Source organism: Zophobas morio, unplaced genomic scaffold (genome assembly GCF_036711695.1).
Source record: "Zophobas morio isolate AGI-343-1 ecotype UQ-CSIRO unplaced genomic scaffold, CSIRO_AGI_Zmor_V1 ptg000006l, whole genome shotgun sequence".
Lineage (NCBI taxonomy): Eukaryota > Metazoa > Arthropoda > Insecta > Coleoptera > Tenebrionidae > Zophobas > Zophobas morio.
The window spans coordinates 11,126,446-11,144,968 of NW_026972111.1; the positions used below are offsets into that span (position 1 = coordinate 11,126,446).

Sequence of the window (18,523 nt, forward strand, 5' to 3'; positions counted from 1 at the left end):
GAATCTTTTATTCATTACCTTGACCTAATGCAAATGTTATCACGAATGTTTTTTCAATATATTCTTCGGAAATCTGTGGTGAGAAGATTTATTGTAATAATATCTGCCGGGTTATTATTTGTCCTTGCGGATGTAATACATAGATAATAGTGTTCAGATAAACTTTGGACTGGTCTGGATCAGTGATGAAATAAATAAACAAAATTCTCTGAAAACAAAAGCTTTCTTAGTATCTTAATAAATCGTCTAAATTATTGGTATCCACACATTTTTGTAAGATGAGTCCATGTAAAAGTAAATTTAAATTATTTGCGCATCATAACCCATTACTAAATAAAAATAAATATTATGAAAATATAATACTCCTATATATAAATATGTACATATAAACAAAACAAGTCAAATTTCTCGCAACAGTTCAAGTCGAATTATTAAATATTTTGAAAATTATAGCATATTTTTCTTGATTTTCTTGATGTTGGTAGTGTAAATTGGACATCCGACATTGCATCTATTCGATGATTCCATAGAACAACTTGTGACTAACTCATAAGATAGTTGGGGAAATTTAAAATGGAAAATCTGACTTTAAATAGCGCATGCTAATTACCTTTGTATCCTGTAGCTGATCACTGTCGTTGCGCCCTGACCCTTTGTTTGTTAGATCATAAAGTCGCTGCGATCGACACCGCTTGCGTGAAAGTTTTGTCGTTATTTATATTTTCCCTCATCTTCAAACATGAGTGCTGTGAACTGTTCCTGTTGTGGTACTTCTGCCCACAAATCTTTATACTGGTCTGTCTGTGATAAACCTTTTAAACTTGAGTGTGTAGGTATTTCAAGTGCCGAAGCCAGGCAAATTCACCTCAAATCTGGTCTTACTTGGAGTTGTAAACAATGTATTCAAGTTGGTGCATATCATTACTTGGTCTTAGTACCCGTAATGATAGAAGTCTTGCCTGAATGCCGGTCATTTCCGGGTCAGTGGTGGGTCTTAAAAATAACTCGAAATCCGACTAACACCTATTACTTACTGCAGTCTCCGAAGAGGTCGATGGAGCAAGTAGCATCACCTCGGGAAATACTACCACAAGGACAATTAACAGCGTATTAGTCTCTAATGTTTCTCAGACAAATCAGCCTCAGACCATTAGAAGACGAGAAGAACCGAAAAAGCGTAAAAAATGGTCTCTAGACATGAATTTACATATTATGCGCTTATATTATAAAATTACAAACAATGAAACTGATGTAAGTAATTATCGCACAGCTCTACACGAAGCCTTCAGCCGTGAGTACCCAAATTTTCCAGTTACCATTCCAAATTTAGCAGATCAACGTAGAGCTATAGTTAAAAATAACTACATACCTCAACTTACTCTAGAACAATTAAAAAACGAACTTTCTAAAACCATTAATCCACTTCCTGAAGATATCAACAACACAGCACCAAATACATTACTGACTGACACATCTGCCACCAATTTGTCAAAAACAACATCTCAAAATAAGATCCCAATTATACCACAAAATAGTAACAGTAGTCTATCAAATACACCAAAGACACGAACTGACACATTTACTAAAGATTTATTAAACAAAACACTTCAAAATAAGATCACAACCATAACACAAATTACCAAGACATTATCAAAGAGATCCCAGACATTAACTGACAAATCACTTAACAATTTATCAAGAACAATCCAAAACCAAATTAACATCACAGATAATCTACAAAACACGTACTACAACACCGAAGACACATTAATCAAAAGTGTAAACAACAATTTTAAATTTCACATTAATTTCCAAAATGAAATTGAAGACCAATTTAAATTAACTTTCGAAACATGTTCTAAATTAAAACCAAATGATAGAGATTCACTTCCCCGCCAGTGTTATTCTAAAAAGTTTCTGGCAATTGTAGAAATAATGAACTCCTTCATTTTACCAAAATATCTCACAAACTCGATCTCTTTTGAAAAACTTCATACAATTATCTACTGTGCAGTTTAGCTTGTATTCAAATTAACACATGTAAAGATAACATAATAAATGCAAACACCAATGATATACCCTCCACCCCCCATTGGGAAACACGGTTAAATTATAAAATTAATAACATTATAAAACAACTAGGTCAAATAACACAGTACCTTAGAGGAGTTAAAACACTACATATCATGACATGTATGCATTCGATACTGACCAACAATAATTTTCATCAAACTGATTACGATGAGTACAACACAACACTATCCCAAATTAAAGATACCCTATTACAAAAGCTTTCCTTATATACTTAGCAAAAGACTTAAAAGATACAAACAATCACATCTCAGAAAAATTCATAACACTAAATTTTTAAACAACGAAAAACTATTCTATCAACATTTAACTAATTCAAACAAAACTCAATTATCCGGTGAACTTCCAAGTTCACAGGATGTAACAACATTTTGGTCAAAACTTTGGTCTCAAGAATTTGAATTTAACCAATCTGCCAAATGGATTCCCATAAACTATCCACAGTTACACCAATGAATGATCATCAGACAACACTTGCCGAATTAATAAATACCATCAATAACAATAAGACACACAACTGGAAATTACCAGGACCAGACAAAATCCATAATTTTTGGATAAAAAAATTAAATTTGTGTAAATATTCATTTACTACATCACTTAAATCAGTTTCTTCTTGACCCATCCTCCTTTCCAACATTCTTATGTCATGGTGCAACATACCTAAAACCTAAAGATAACGACACAAAAAATCCATCAAAATACAGACCTATCACATGTTTACCGACAATCTATAAAATATTAACCTCATGCATTACACAAAAAATCTATCAACACTGTTTTAACTCTGACATCATTAATGAAGAACAGAAAGGATGTATTAAAGGATCCTTTGGTTACAAAGAACAATTAATCATAGATTCCATCATCTGTGAACAAGCTAGAAAAGAAAACCGAAACATATATCCTGCTTTTATTGATTATAAGAAAGCTTACGATTCTGTCCCTCATTCCTGGCTATGCAAAATTCTTGAATTATACAAAATTGATGCTAAAATCTGCACTTTTCTCAAATGTTCCATGGAATTTTGGTGGACCACCCTCCAAATAACCTTAAATGAACAAACAATTCAGTCAGATCCAATAATGATCCGAAGAGGAATTTTTCAAGGCGATTCTCTTTGCCCGTTATGGTTCTGCTTAGCAATAAATCCCCTCTCCGATATCCTGAACAGCTGCAATTATGGGTTCAATATAAGAATTAACAAACAAAGAGAAAACAGAATAACTGACTTGTTATAAGTATATGGATCACATAAAAATATATGCAAGTACACAAAATCAGTTAACAAACCTATTAAATCTGACTGAACAGTTTTCCGGTGATATTGGTATGTATTTTGGTATTGAGAAATGTAAGACCCAAGCAATCAGAAAAGGCGACCAACACCAAATACCACATATAACCCAGAATAACGAAATAATCGAAGCCCAAGAACGAAATGATACATACAAATATCTGGGTTTCTGCCAATCCTCCCACATCTATCATATCAAAACAAAAACATAGTTGAAAGAACCTAGCGAGATTAAAATTAATATTGAAGACACAGTTAAATGGAAAAAATTTAATGAAAGCAGTGAATACATTCTGCGTTCCACTGCTAACATATTCTTTTGGAGTCATTAAATGGTCCAAAACTGATCTTGAAAATTTAAACATCGCAACAAGGAAAATTTTCACACAGTATAGAAGACATCATCCAAAATCGTCCATTGAAAGATTTTCATTACCAAGACAGAATGGAGGAAGGGGTTTCCAGAACCTAGAAAACTTATATCAGAGACAAATCTCAGATCTGAAAAAGTATTTCTTGAAACGAGCAGAAAGAAATGAAATGTATCGCACCATCATAAAGGCAGATTTGAACCACACACCCTGAAATCTGTCGAACACCGAAGAAATCCACACCCCCCACACAATAGACAAAATAATAAGTGGGTTAAAACAAAAAAAACTACATGGAAAATTCTACAAAGACTTAGAAGAAACACATGTCAACAAGAAGATGTCATTGATTTGGTTAAAAAAAATCAAGTTTGTATGCCGAAACAGAAGGATTTGTGTTTGCTATTCAAGACCAAGTAATCAATACCAAGAATTACAGAAAATACATCATCAAAGATCCGAATATAAGAAACGACTCCTGTCGCCTCTGCAAAGCAAAACCTGAAACGATCCAGCACATAATCTCCTCCTGCAGCATCCTGGCACAAACTGACTACAAAGCTAAACACGACAACGCAGCCAAAATCATTCACAAAGAATTAGCAACACTTATGAACTTAATCGAAGATACGACACCCTATTACACTTACATTCCATCTCCGTTCCTTGAAAATAATAAATACAAATTATACTAAGATCGCACAATACTTACAGACTTAAACATTACAGCTAACAGACCAGACATCATCAAAAAACACACGAACGAAGCCATTCTCGTTGACATTGCTATTCCTACACAAACAACATTATTCAAACATACCACACCAAGATTTCAAAATATCTACAATTATCGATAGAAATGAAATCCATGTTAAATCTTAAAAAAAATTCAATTCTACCCCTAGTTATCTCTAATGTAGGTGTAGTTCCAAATAGCTTAGTTGAGAATTTAAAGTCTTTGCATTTGAATGATTCAATAATTGTCAAAATTCAAAACGCTGTTTTGTTAGGAACATGTCATATTGTTCGTAAGTTTCTCGAACAGTCTGATCATGTCAGTCAGATTAGATTAGCACCAGTAGGTCAGAGTAGTGTAGGTCACTTTCCAAGTGATGCGCGGATAAATGATTGGTAGTTACGCTAGACTTTTGGGGATGGGGTGAGATTAGAGAATAATAGCAGACTAATTTGTATGCTGTAATTCTAGAATCTCGAAAGTTGTTTTCTTAATCTAATCAATGCATATCATTACTTGGTCTTAGTAGCCGTAATGATAGAAGTCTTGCCTGAATGCCGGTCATTTCCGGATCAGTGGTGGGTCTTAATAATAATAACGTTTATTCTCCAACGGGACAAGCCCAATTACAGGTAAATTATAATAACAACATAAAGTATAAAGGTACAACATAAGTAAAATTCTACATATAAAAATTAAATAGGCTGTAATAAAATAAAATGCATAGCTATTATAAACCGAACACAGATTATTTAATAATCCCTGAAGAAAATTAATACTAAATGATATCCTAGGTGTAGACAAAGAACTAAAATTAAATCTAGAGAGTAAAATTGAGCTGTCTGTACCTCGTATAGGATAAACACCATCTTCTAAAAAACTAATAAATTTCAAGAATTTCCTTTGCACTGGCTCAATATTATTTATGTGAACAGCTTTTTAAAGTTTTTGTCATTCAAGATTGTTGGCAGTTATCCCCCACGTGGTAATCTACTTTTAGGTACACACATTCTTGACTCGTTAGCTGTTTGAAGAAGACAACTTGGTGCCAGATTTATTTGGAAGATTATATATGGTAGGTTGGACTGCAGTGATATCGTTAATTCGTTAAGGTTTCATGTTCCTCGTCCAAATTCTCGTCTTGCTATTAGGTTTTTAGTTAGAGCAAACAAAATTAAAGGTGTGTATCTTACGAATGAAATAAAGAAGAGTTTTTTTTGGAATGTTCTTTATATTATTGGGAAGTACGTTGTACAACGCTTTTAAAGCTCCATAAATCTTCTGTAAATATTGCCAGTTTCTTCTGATTTGACCCTGATCTTGTTTCATCTGGCGTTTGCACCGTTCCCTTTTCTTTTCCATGGATAAGTCACACACGATCAGCATATTTGAGCCCCGCATTATCTTTTACGCAATGCCTTCTGTCGTAGTGGTCTTTTTTGCGCCGTTTTTCTGCCTCCGTTTCGCTCCTAACCTAAAACTCTTCTTTAACACGTTGTAATAATAATAACTGATAAAAAATCGCAACAGATATTAAGATATTACATTCGAAAGTGATAAGATTTTCAGTACGACTGATTCACTGAAGTCGAGGTCTCTGTTAGGCCAGCGGTCATCGCTTGTTCCAAAATTATTATTAAGATTTTAGATAACCAGAGTATACATGATATTAAATCGTTCATTAATTCAAGTTAATGATTAAACCAAAATGAGTTCATTAAGATTACATCATGGACCGAATCCCATCATATAAAAAGCATATTTGAACTAGACACAACACGCACACATTAAATACGATCAGAATCAAAAGAGAGAAATGCGTCGCTCTGGAGGGGCCTCCCTCGAGAATAAATGTTCAAATTAAAGCTGTAAAAAAATATCACATTAACGTAATACAAAATAAAGATAAAATTTGACGGCGGAGAGAAAAACCATTGAAAGGTATGACTTTTATCATTCTTTCTCCCAAAATGAATTAATTTTTAAAATTAGCTCAAATGCTACTAATGAACTATGTATTTTAAATCTCTAGGGAGAAATTATGAACCATGAATAAATATAATAACTTAGGTAAAATTCGTTCAGAATTTTATGTGTCGTTACTAAAATGAATTAAGCCTGAATAAGTGAATTTCTTACCACGTGTTTATAGCAGATCGTAAATATATTCGTTGAGGGGGACCGTAGCGTCGAACGCGATAAATTTTTGTTTAAACAGGCGCGTTTTTGTAAAATTACAAACGTACCCTCCCCTAACATGTGCTTATACTCGTACTACCAAAACAAGAAGTGGGTCACCTCAAATGGAAGTGATATAAGAAATAGCGTACTTCCAAACTTTGAAAAAATTTGAAAGAGTCACAATACTGACCGATAGTGAATAAAATTGTTTATCTATAGCCTGCCTGAAGATGTCGTTGTCATTGTTATTGAAATTAGGAGAGTATAACTTAGAAAATAAAACTTATCGTACCTAATTCCCAAAGAGCAATTCAATCTCATTGTAAAAAACGAACATATTTATTCTAAAAAAATTGATCAGAGTTTATTTCGACAGAACTTCTCTCGCTCCTGAAACAAATCCCTCTTCTTTGAAACATTATAAAATTTGCGATTTTTGTTTTGTGATAACCTCTATAAAGTAAAAAGCAATGACGTAAATAGCATCCCCCGCAGCCTCTGCGCCGCACAAGTGCGATCGATAGAAAATATATTTAAACCAGATAACCAACAAGAAAATGAATTCTTATTAGTAATTGCATGGTTAACTTTGAGCACCTATGTTAATACCTCGAAAGAATTCGACTATAATCACGTACAAGTATCAGAGACCGCATAAAAGAAAATGAAATTTAATTAATTATGTCTCCTTAAAACAGACGAATGGAGTGATTAAACACAACAAAACTGTGTGAAAATTTACCTAGTCCATATATTTAGTAAGAGGGTAAAAAAGTCAAAAAAATATTGGTAAGATGGAGAGTAAGCAATTCTGAATCCGTAAGTAATAAATACATCTTGTATGTATTTTCAATTACTAGCATATTGTTGGTTGCCTAAACAAAAATATAATTTCGTTTTATAAAATTCAAAATCATAAAAGTATTGCCAGCAAAAACCTATAATCAAAGACTTCAAATATATATAGACCGGCGATAGAACGAAAAAGCTGAAGCTAACCGGTCGCCATTTTGGATGTGACCGAAACCGCGGGAAGTTTAAAATCGTATACAATCGACTTCATATCATTAGTGAGTTTGCACACCATACACACACAAACAAATAAACTTCAACAATACTATAATTGCCGAATCTTAAATGCACGGAAACACGATCAAAAGAACCAAAGAAACTATGATCACATCCACGTCACAACTGAAAGTGATACATAAGAAAGAAATAGGTTATGGGTATGGGTTGTTGCGGTGTTATTAGTGACAGAAAAGTAACAGCAATGGCGGCGATTTCTGTTGACAGAACTGCTTCACGAAATAAAATAGAATTTAGGGTGACAGCCAGTCTATATATATTTGAAGTCTTTGCCTATAATGAAGAACTGCTACACTGAAAAGAAATATGTACAGGGTGATTATTTTATCAGTTCACGCTTGGATAGGCAACACATTTTACTTTCCATACACGACTTCGTCTTAATTTTTTATAAATATTAAATAACGTGCAGATTGCAATGAACCTATTCATTTGTTTTATTTTAATTATATTCGTTTAAGGATCGAATAAATTACGTTCTATTTTCTTTAATTTTTGCCATTAATTTAGTAGCTTGACGTCTTTGTTGTTATTATGACATACTGTGATTTTTGTGTTATTACATTTACTAACTATGTTTGCTAATTTTAAAAGATTAATAGACTAATCAAAGTTGCTTATGATAAGTATACTGTGTAGCCTGCACGAAAGCATTCAGGCGTGAACAGATAAAATAATCAGCCTGTATTATTTATTTATACCTTACATATAGAGTGCATATTGGGTTGCATAACCTCAAACAATAGCACATAGCCACAGATTACGGATACCAGATGGTTCACTTGTGGGCGTAACTGTCCGCAAATTTTCCGTGCGCATGACACTAAAATTGGTGCAGCACTTTTCAATCTCTTTGAAACTGGTTCGACAGACAAACACGCAAAATAATATTTACAATGAAGCAGATATAAGAATAAAAGTTTAGGTAATAATTCAGGGAATAAATAACATTACAAGGATTAATTTCTACGTTTTTTGGTTACGAAGCAATTTTTGAAAGTTTTAAAATAATCAGAAAATTAGTTAAATAAATACCTACCTGCATTAAACTGTGTTATAGTATCGTTTAGTAAATATATCTTGTCTATAATGCCTGATTTTGTAAATGAATAAAAGAATAAAACATTTTCCCTTCTTTTCCTTTATTTAAACTCGTTTCAGTCATTTACGGACAAACTCTTTGTCAATTGTTTGCGCTTTCTACACGAACATGTCTTAAATAACCACCAAAAATCGAAGATCACTATAAAGACGAGTAGATTAGAAAACTGTAACAACAAAGTTCAGAAAGGCAAGCGCAGAAAATTTCATTAACCATTCCCTCCAATTCTTCTAACTTTCGGTAACCCTTTAAGCCGTATAGTTAAAGAGGTTACGTTTATTCACCATGCAAAAATTTTAACACCACTTTCTTGTTAGCACTATATTCGAGAATACGTGTTTTTTATGCTCTAAAATTTTTTAATGCCGATGCATATGTCCGCAATTCTGTCAGAGGAAATTGTGAAATGTTAAGCATTTGTAATAATCATAAATCATTTTGTGTAAGGCAAATAAATATTTTGTTCGTTTTTTCTTCACTTAGAACCTCATCCCTTGCATCATCGCTGCAATTTTTCTCTGACCGCCGCGCTTTTAAATTCAAAGCTTGCGAACCAATTTTGGTAGAGCGTGCGTAGTAGCGTGAATTCCGCTTGAAATCTCGGGACACCGACTTCAAAGTGCCGATAGCTGAGTAAACTATCTGGTATTCGTAATCTGTGGCTTTAGCACGGGCTTTAGTATCCCATATGTTTGAATAAATCATTTTAATTTTATTTAGAAAATAAGTAAATATCTGCTCTGAATTAACCACAGAAATATACTTTTATTTATTAAAATTCGTTATTTATAAACACTTAATTCACACAGACAAACGTTAGATTATCAAGTCATACAATCGGTTAAAAAAATTGTTCAATCTGACAGATTTTTCTTCTAGAGACATTGTTGTTGTTGTTGATAATCTTTCCATGGCTGTTGTAACTGTAAAGAACTCCTTTAAACTAGATGGTGTGGTCATTTTACAACAAACTTTGGGAAACTTCGTGTTTGTTGCACAAATTTGTGATCTCAGAAATCTCAGCAGCTCCTTTGGTACCGGTTTTTGGAGATTCACTAAATACATCAGGGGTCCACAATGCACGACAGGGATACAGTGAAACCCAACATCACACGGTTGCTTCTCCAGTTGTTCTAAAAACTTGTGTGTTCACTGATAAAGATTGCGAGATAGAAATACGTACCTTTGATTATTGTAGCACTAGGAGTAGCCACTGTATGTGAGTCCTTGCTGAATTCACTCTTCTTTCTAAAATAAAAAAAAAGTATTAGTATCTGATAAAATACCAGTAAAAGAAATCTTACAACGTATCGTCTTCATCACCAGCACAGTTATCACAATTTTTGCTTTGTGACTGATTTATAAATAGTGAAATACAGAGGATAAAAACTAAAATTCTGTGAAAAATCATGATGACACGACTTTCAGAACGCAAGAATGTACTACAAACTACATCCAAAGTGAGGGTAGCATTTATAGTACTGACAAACAAATCCAACTAATGTCTTTCCAGGAAGACCTAATACCGGTTATCATCGCTTCATTAGAAACTCCTTTCTTCCTAATAGTGGACCTAATGGTCTGAAATAGTCCTAAGTGGTTTATTGATGTCTTTAAAGTGTACTTTAAAATCATACATCGGCTAAAATTCTTACGACCATCCCCACTCAGTATCCCTTAGGTGGGGGTCATACGACGGGAACACGAAAACAGTACCAGTTCTCCAAAAACCCTTTATCGAAAGGTTTTCTGAAGACTAATATAAATTATACACGAAACTCTTTCTTGTGATGTTTTTACTATTTGTGATTTCGTTTTTGTGTTTGATTTTCAACGGACGATCTATACTAATAGGTAGTACTTTTATAGTGAATATTGATAGGATAGATCAAAATATGAATATTTTTTAGACCCGACATGTGGCCCGCCCCACAGAACAGGAACATGTACCTTAATAACCGAGTGCCCCTACTTTATGAACTTAATAGGACACGCAAACTTAAAATCAGTACCAGGGCCTGTGTTACACCAGGTTAAAACAAACATGTGTGGAGAACTGGACCAAACTTACAAAGTGTGTTGTCCTGAAGACAACCGCAATCTCAGCAGCCACCGGAATTTCCATTTGCTACCGTTGACAACGTGTGGGTTCATCCTTCATGGGGGCAGAATTACAAACGGGGACACAGCTACCCCTCGAGAGTTTCCCTGGATGGCTTTAATCGCCTACAAAACAGGTCGGTACTTTTACAAATCTTGAGAAAGTACAACTACTGTGTTGATTGTTGTAGAAGACGAAAACGAATTTAAGTGCGGGGGGAGCCTCATCACCAGAAACTATGTTTTAACGGCGGCCCATTGCGTAGATGATAAATCCGTGTAAGTCGTCGTGAGTACCAAATAGTAACTACTAAAATAATGCTTGGTGCTTTAGGCTGGGTATTCGTCTGGGGGAGTACGACATATCGCTAGAGCACGAGTGTTACGACCATCAAAGCTGTGAACCTCCAGTTCAAGACATAATACTTAATAGACAAAATAATAATTCATAAAAATTATAACCCTTCCACTTACATCAACGACATAGCTTTAGTTCGACTGTTAGCTCCAGCAAACACCGAAAATGGTAATTTTCAACTCAAAATTAAAAAAAAAACCTTCATTTTTTTGTTCTAGCTAATGTAAAACCTATCTGTTTACCAACCGGTGACCTACTCAAAGCAAACTTAGTCGGAAAATACTTGACGTTAACCGGGTGGGGTATCACCGAATCAGGTTTGTACTTAAATCAGTTTGTAGAATATAAATAAAACTAAGAACTTTTTAGGTCATAAAAGTATGATTTTGAAGAAAGTTTCGGTTCCAGTGGTTCGACTAAGTGCATGTCGAAGGGCGTACGGGAAACAGACTCTACATCCGAAGAAACAGATTTGTGCTGGTGGGCACGATTCTGGATTCTTAAATTATGGGGGCTGACCGTAGCCAGCCGGCACTTAGGCCTCGCCTTTGGGCCCATTGTACCTTCCCCAAGTCCATATCAGGGTGTTTTCCCGCTCCTCTACTCGTCAAGCCACCCAACTGCTTGAATGTACTTGAGTAATGCAGAGGGTGGAAACTCCCTGATATTTGCCATACTAGGCCAGATGTCCCCTAGTATGGATTCCCTGTAGGAGGCTAGGGCTGGACACTCACGAAGAATGTGCTCAGCTGTTTCCTCTTCTTCATTGCATCCACGACAGATTGGGTCTGTTACCACCCCTATCGTATGTAGATGTTTATTCAGGCGCGGATCCAGGGGGGGGGCAATGGGTGCAATTGCCCCCCCCTGACACACGACCGAGGTACTTTATTTTGACCAATTTCAAAATTTTGAAATCATATTTCATTTTGTAAATACAGTGTATAACCTCTATAATCCGAACTCACGATTGTCTCAACATCCAGTTATCCGAACAGAGGCTATTTGAAGTCGATGCCTCTTTAATCCAAACAAAAACTCTGCAATCCGAACCGAACTTGAAAACATGCATCTACTTCCAAAAATGACGCAAGATCTTTCTGCATATGTTGTATGTAATATTTTGAAATTTTTAAAAATTGCGATATTTCAAAGCACTGAATTAATTAACTAATTCTGGAAAAACGGATGAAGTTATCGGAGACCCGAAATCTACAAGAGCAAGTGTTTGGTTAAATTTCGAAAATCATCGAACATGGGTCGAAATTTGCATGAGAAAAATTTCATTTTTGAAAAAATTTCCTAAAAATTCTGAAAAAATTCAGGGATATATATCCCGACGTGCTGATTCCAAAAATATACCATGTTTATGGTAACGGACCAATATTTTCGGAAAATTCGCTGTGAAATTCGAATTTTTCGGAATTTTTAAAAATTGCGATATTTCAACTGGACGATTCTGGAAAAATGGTTTAAGTTATCTAAGAAATGAAGCCAGAAGTGACTTCTGAGGTCCAAAATCTACAAGAAAATATATTTAGTTAAATTTCGAAAATCGTCGAGAATGGGTCGAAATTTGCATAATGGAGGTAATACGAATACATAATGGAAAATTTCATTTTTGAAAAATTCATCTAAAAATTCTGAAACATTTCAGTGTATAGATCCCGGGGTGTTTATTCCAAAAAGATAGCGTGTTTATGGTCACGGAGTAATATTTTTTTAGAATGTATCTTATATCCATTGTTGCTTAAGAATTCTTTAATTTTTGTTTAATAACATTTAGATTTATTTCTTGAAGTTTGTTTTCAGTTGTGTATGAAGTTGTTATTCAATTCCCTATCAGATTTTTGGGAAAATTGCTGATCCGAACAAATCGTTAATCCGAACACACCTTTTTCCCAATTAATTAGGATTATCGAGGTTCTACTGTACACTATACGTGTAATGAAAAGAACCAAATGTCACACATGTTATGTGAAAAAGAGTATACTAGCTAAAATTTTAATTTTTTTTTTTTGTTTAGAGTGAATTTCTGGTAGATAGGTAAAATCGCACAAAAATTGCCCCCCCCTGAACGAAATCCTGTATCCGCGCCTGTGTTTATTAAACTGGTAATGTCCCGTAAGGAATCCTACCAGTTTACGCAGTTTGTCCCTTGAAAATGAGAGATAAAATTTCGTCAACTTACGGTCTGGTGTCGCCATACAAGCTCTACTATGCCGACAGCTGCTCAATTTCACCCAAATCTGCTCATGGCGTCTCTGGGTATATTGCTTTACGAGTTCGTTCGAGAGGGCGACCGAAGGCGTGATTGCCGGTTCGGGTCCCCAGAAGGGCATGCGCGCGGCTCGCTTCGCCATCTCATCTGCCCTCTCGTTTCCTTCGTTGCCACTGTGTCCTTTGATCCAACAAAGTTCCACACTATTCCTCTGCGTTACATACTTTAGCGTTTGTCTGCACTCCCAAACCAGCCCGGATCGAACCATACAGCTGTCCAGGGCTAGTAGTGCAGACTTGCTGTCAGTAAGTATGCGTATTGATTTGTTGCCGATTTCACGTTCAGCAATGATTCTAGCTCCCAGCATTATTCCCATCAGTTCTGTTTGTAAGACAGACGTGTGGGTGCCGAGAGGTACACTGATTTGTGCGTTCAGTTGTTCGGAGTAGATGCCGGCTCCTGAACCACTATCTGTTTTGGCACCATCGACATAGATTTCTATGTCGGCTCGTCCTTCTGAATTATCATTCATTGATATTCTATATGCCTTCTCATATATTAATTTTGTGCCCATTCGGTCACACCCCATCCTTAACAAGGGTATTCTGTTGAACGCCTCCGTTAAGATCCGAGTGTGCTTCGTTGTGCGGCCTTGCTTGTTCCATACTCCCAGAGAGTGAAGTCTTAGAGACGTCGTCATTGCCGCTTCCTCTATGTAAAGGTTAAGAGGTGCTAAGCAAAGAAGAGTCTCCAGAGCCGCTGTGGGAGTGGTCCTCATTGCTCCTGTAACACTGAGACACGCCATTCTCTGAACGTGTTCAAGTTGCAGGGCTGTTGTTTTTTGTCTGGCTCTGGGCCACCAAACTAAAGCTCCATAGCACAGCATCGGTCTGACTATTGCCGTGTAGATCCAGAGGGCGATCTTGGGATTTAAACCCCACGACCTTCCCACCACCCTACGACATTGCCAAAGAGCCGAGCGTGCTTTTTCCACTTTATCATCTACATGCTTCTTCCAATTCAGTCGCCAGTCCAATACAACTCCCAGGTGTTTGACTTCGTCCGAAAGTTGGAGCGTTGTGTTAAATATTTTTGGCATCTGTAGTGTACCAATTTTCCTTTTCCTGGTGGGCACGAAGGGAAGGATTCTTGTTCTGGAGAGAGTGGAGGTCCTTTGCAATATATTGTTGCGACAGGGGGGTCGCAGCGGTACGTTCAAGATGGTATTGTAACGGGCGATAAATTTACTTATTTTTGGAGATGTTGGTATGAATCAGAACAATCGTCATTGTCGTAAAAATCAAGGTTGTCCTTGTGAAACTTGGATTTTATGATTTCACACCATTCTAATCAAGGTTTATAATTTCACAGTTAAATATTGGCGCCGTTTGGCTGGACACGATGTCTTTGTCCAGTTTTATAATTTCATGGTTTAAATTTGTTAATTTTAACAAAAAGCACATTTTGCCACTAAAAATTTTCATATTACAGTTAATTAAGCCTAATTTGGTGGAAACACAAATACTTTTACGACTCCCCAAATAAACTGGTAACTTGTAAACAATTTTGCGAAAACAACTCCTTTGGAGGGGTCTTTAGTTATAAAAGTTCGAAAGATCCAAAAACGATCAGAGTCCTCTAGCCAGTTGCCTGTTTAGTGTGTGTTTGTGTTGTGACACAAAGGGGTAAGTGTTAAAATCTCCAAAAATGTGCACGATTTCATAAAAAGTTCAAAGTTTTGTTTTTATTAATATTTTTAAAGTTCAATTTAATTTTGATGATAAATCGCCCTTTGTATTCTCGATTGGATAACGTTTTCAGATTTAGATCTATTTTTAAAGAGTAATTTGCATTGAAATTATTAGTTAAACAGTTATATTGTTTGATGAACGCTGACCACGCAACTACTATAATGTTCCTTACCAAATTTTTGAGTTGTTACAAATGTTTGAGTTGTTACCAAATTTTGAGTTATGTTACCAAATTTTGAGTTATGGTACCAATTTTGAGTTTTGTTATATTTTTGTTTTAGATTTTTTTTAATTTGTTTTATTATGCTTTCAAAGATTTAGTTTCAAAGTTATAAGGTTTTCTTGAATTTATTTAAAAATGTTTTAATACTGAAGTTCATTTTCTGATAATTATATTTGCATATTAAACTACACTACAATTTATTGTTATTCCAAATTATTCTCATATGACTAAGGCCCGAATTCTGTAACTTAACCTTTTAATAAGGGATCCGTTTGTTAAAGGCTTTATCGTAAAGGAAATGTGAAAGTGAATCCTTGTGCGTCAGTTCGACTTTATGTAAAGGAACGAACGGATGTTTTTACTACGATAGTATACGCTTTTAGAAAAGGAACGCTTACGTTTATCATTGTGTCAAGAGAGACGGAATCAAATTTTCATAATATCGGTATGACGGGCTGGGGAGATTTTTAAACTTAAATTTTGTTAATTTATGAGATATGAAATTCTTGTCGTGGTCTTTGTGCTTGACATATAGTAAAAGTATTATTTATTTGCTCGTATGTTGGTTCGTGATGATGGTAACACATTAAAAACTTAAAAAAAAAATAATAAACACTTTATGAAATCATGTACATTTTTGGAGATATCAGCACTGGCCCCTTATGTACCAACACACTGGAGTGGCAACTGGCCAGGGGAGTCTGGCGTTTAATGGATTTTTTGGTCTTTTTTATAAGTAAAGACTCCTCCAAAGGAATTGTTTTTGCAAAGTTGTTTATTAGAGTTACCAGTCTATTTGGAGCATCGTAAAAGTATTTGTATTTCCACCAAATTGGGCTTAATTAACTTTAATATGACAATTTTTAGTGGTTTTTGCTAATCTTAACAAATTTAGACCATGAAATTATAGAACTGGAAGGAGACATCATTGTTCTGATTCATATATACCTTTATTGTAATTCCTCTAGGATAAATAATCATAGATTCTCCATTTCTTCCCTTTTATTTAGAAACGGTCACCACATAAAGCTAATGAAACTGACAGATAATTTGCATAAAGTGACACATATGACCATACGTTGCACAAGGGAAACTATAAAGGACTTCACCTTTATGCAACGGATCTATAAGGGTCCTATCTTTATATAAAGGACAATCCTTTTACCAAAGTGCCTTTATACTTTACAGAATTCGGCCCTAATCTCTTTTGTACATACTCATTTCTAAATTAAATATAATTATTCATTTAAGCAAAATGCATATACTTGAAGTAGTCCCTTTGTCCAGTCACTAGAATGTGTTACCATCATCACGAACCAGCCTACGAACAAATAAATAATATTTTCACTATATGTCGGGTACAAGGTCCACGACAAGAATATATACTAAATTAACAAAAGTTAATTTTGAAAATCTCCCAAGCCCGTCACAGTATAGTGTCGTATGGTCCGAAGCAGTGTGGCCTGGAAGACTGGCCTGGGATTTATACGAACCATTGATTAAATACATATAGATAGACCCATGCTATTGTTTGGAGCGAACAGGCCAACGGCCGGCGAACAAGAGATGGCGCACCAACGGTCGGCCGTCAAACGCCGGCGAAAAGCTTGGACACCAATCACGCGCATAGGTAACACAAATCACACAAATAATATATTTAATGAATCTACCACTCGATAGAGGGCGACGAAAAAATGTGTAAAAATCTCATAGTCACCATTTAAATAATTTGCAACGTTGCCAGTTGCCAGATGAGCCTAACACAAATTTGCCGTTATTTCTAGCCAAGTAGGTTTTATTTCGTTTAAAAGTTTCTGATAAAGAAATGGGATTATTATAATGAATAAAAATAAATAAAACAAACAAATTATTACTTGTTATTTTAAATACTTGTTAGTCCTAACATTATTATAAATACGGTCCGGTAACTCAAATTTTATAGAAAGAGTGAGATGTTTCAGGACGAGGCGACCGTAGGGAGCCGAGTTTTTAATTTCGAAACGAGTTCTGCGAAAAGAGTTATCGGAGGTATGTCGTTATGGATTTTATTTCATACTGTCAACATATTTTTTTTGTTCGATAAAATAATTACTATTTTGGAAAAAGTTCAAATCAAGTCACTTTTTCTGACATCGTTAGCAACCGCTGTTTGGCTAATGTTTTAATTTGTTTATTCGTGCAAATCAGCATCAAATGTTTAAACTAAAATTTATTAGTCTAGAGACGGACAGATATATACTAAAGACAAAACATATGTATTTAATCAATGTACGAACGTTAAAGTGTACATGTCGTGGATACTGGATAATATAAGACCATAGTTTAATACTGTAATATTCTTACAAATTGTGTACAAAGCAGTTTTTAATATATTTTTACGTACCGGCTGACTCTTAATGATAATGATTAAATTTTTGAGTTAGCAATGTTGTTTACCTTTGCCACAGATTACGGATACCAGATGGTTCACTTGTGGGCGTAAATGTCCGCAAATTTTCCGTGCGCATGACACTAAAATTGGTTCAGCACTTTTAAATCTCTTTGAAACTGGTTCGACAGATTAACACGCAAAATAACATTTACAATGAAGCAGATATAAGAATAAAAGTTTAAGTAATAATTCAGGGAATAAATAACATTACAAGGATTAATTTCTACGTTTTTTGGTTACGAAGGGATTTTTTAAAAGTTTTAAAATAAAATAATCAGAAAATTAGTTAAATAAATACCTACCTGCATTAATAGTTATTTATGTACCAAGGGCACAAAGAAGATGTTTATATTCGAGGGCAACGTTTACAAAATTTTGTAAGTTGCCCGAGATTTATAAACATCAAGTTGTGCCCGTGGTGCATACAAACTTTTATTTTTCACGAGAAAATCTAAAAAAGACATTAATTTATATAATTAATTCGTAAAAAAAAATTACGTGGCGTTGATTTTGTTGTCAAGGAGATTCTATGTTTATGGCAAACACTATTGACCCTTTTCCTGTAAGATCG

General features: G+C 34.9%; 1 protein-coding gene across 1 annotated transcript; it reads left to right on the top strand.

The window, feature by feature from the left end:
* The first annotated feature begins 10,280 nt into the window (after window positions 1–10,280).
* On the top strand, window positions 10,281–11,844 carry LOC135123835 (serine protease grass-like). The gene is made up of 9 exons (XM_064048711.1): window positions 10,281–10,328; window positions 10,382–10,447; window positions 10,540–10,612; window positions 10,779–11,105; window positions 11,160–11,247; window positions 11,303–11,349; window positions 11,402–11,494; window positions 11,545–11,643; window positions 11,696–11,844. Exons 1-9 carry the CDS (start codon window positions 10,281–10,283, stop codon window positions 11,842–11,844), a joined length of 990 nt encoding a protein of 329 aa, XP_063904781.1.
* Window positions 11,845–18,523: the final 6,679 nt, after the last annotated feature.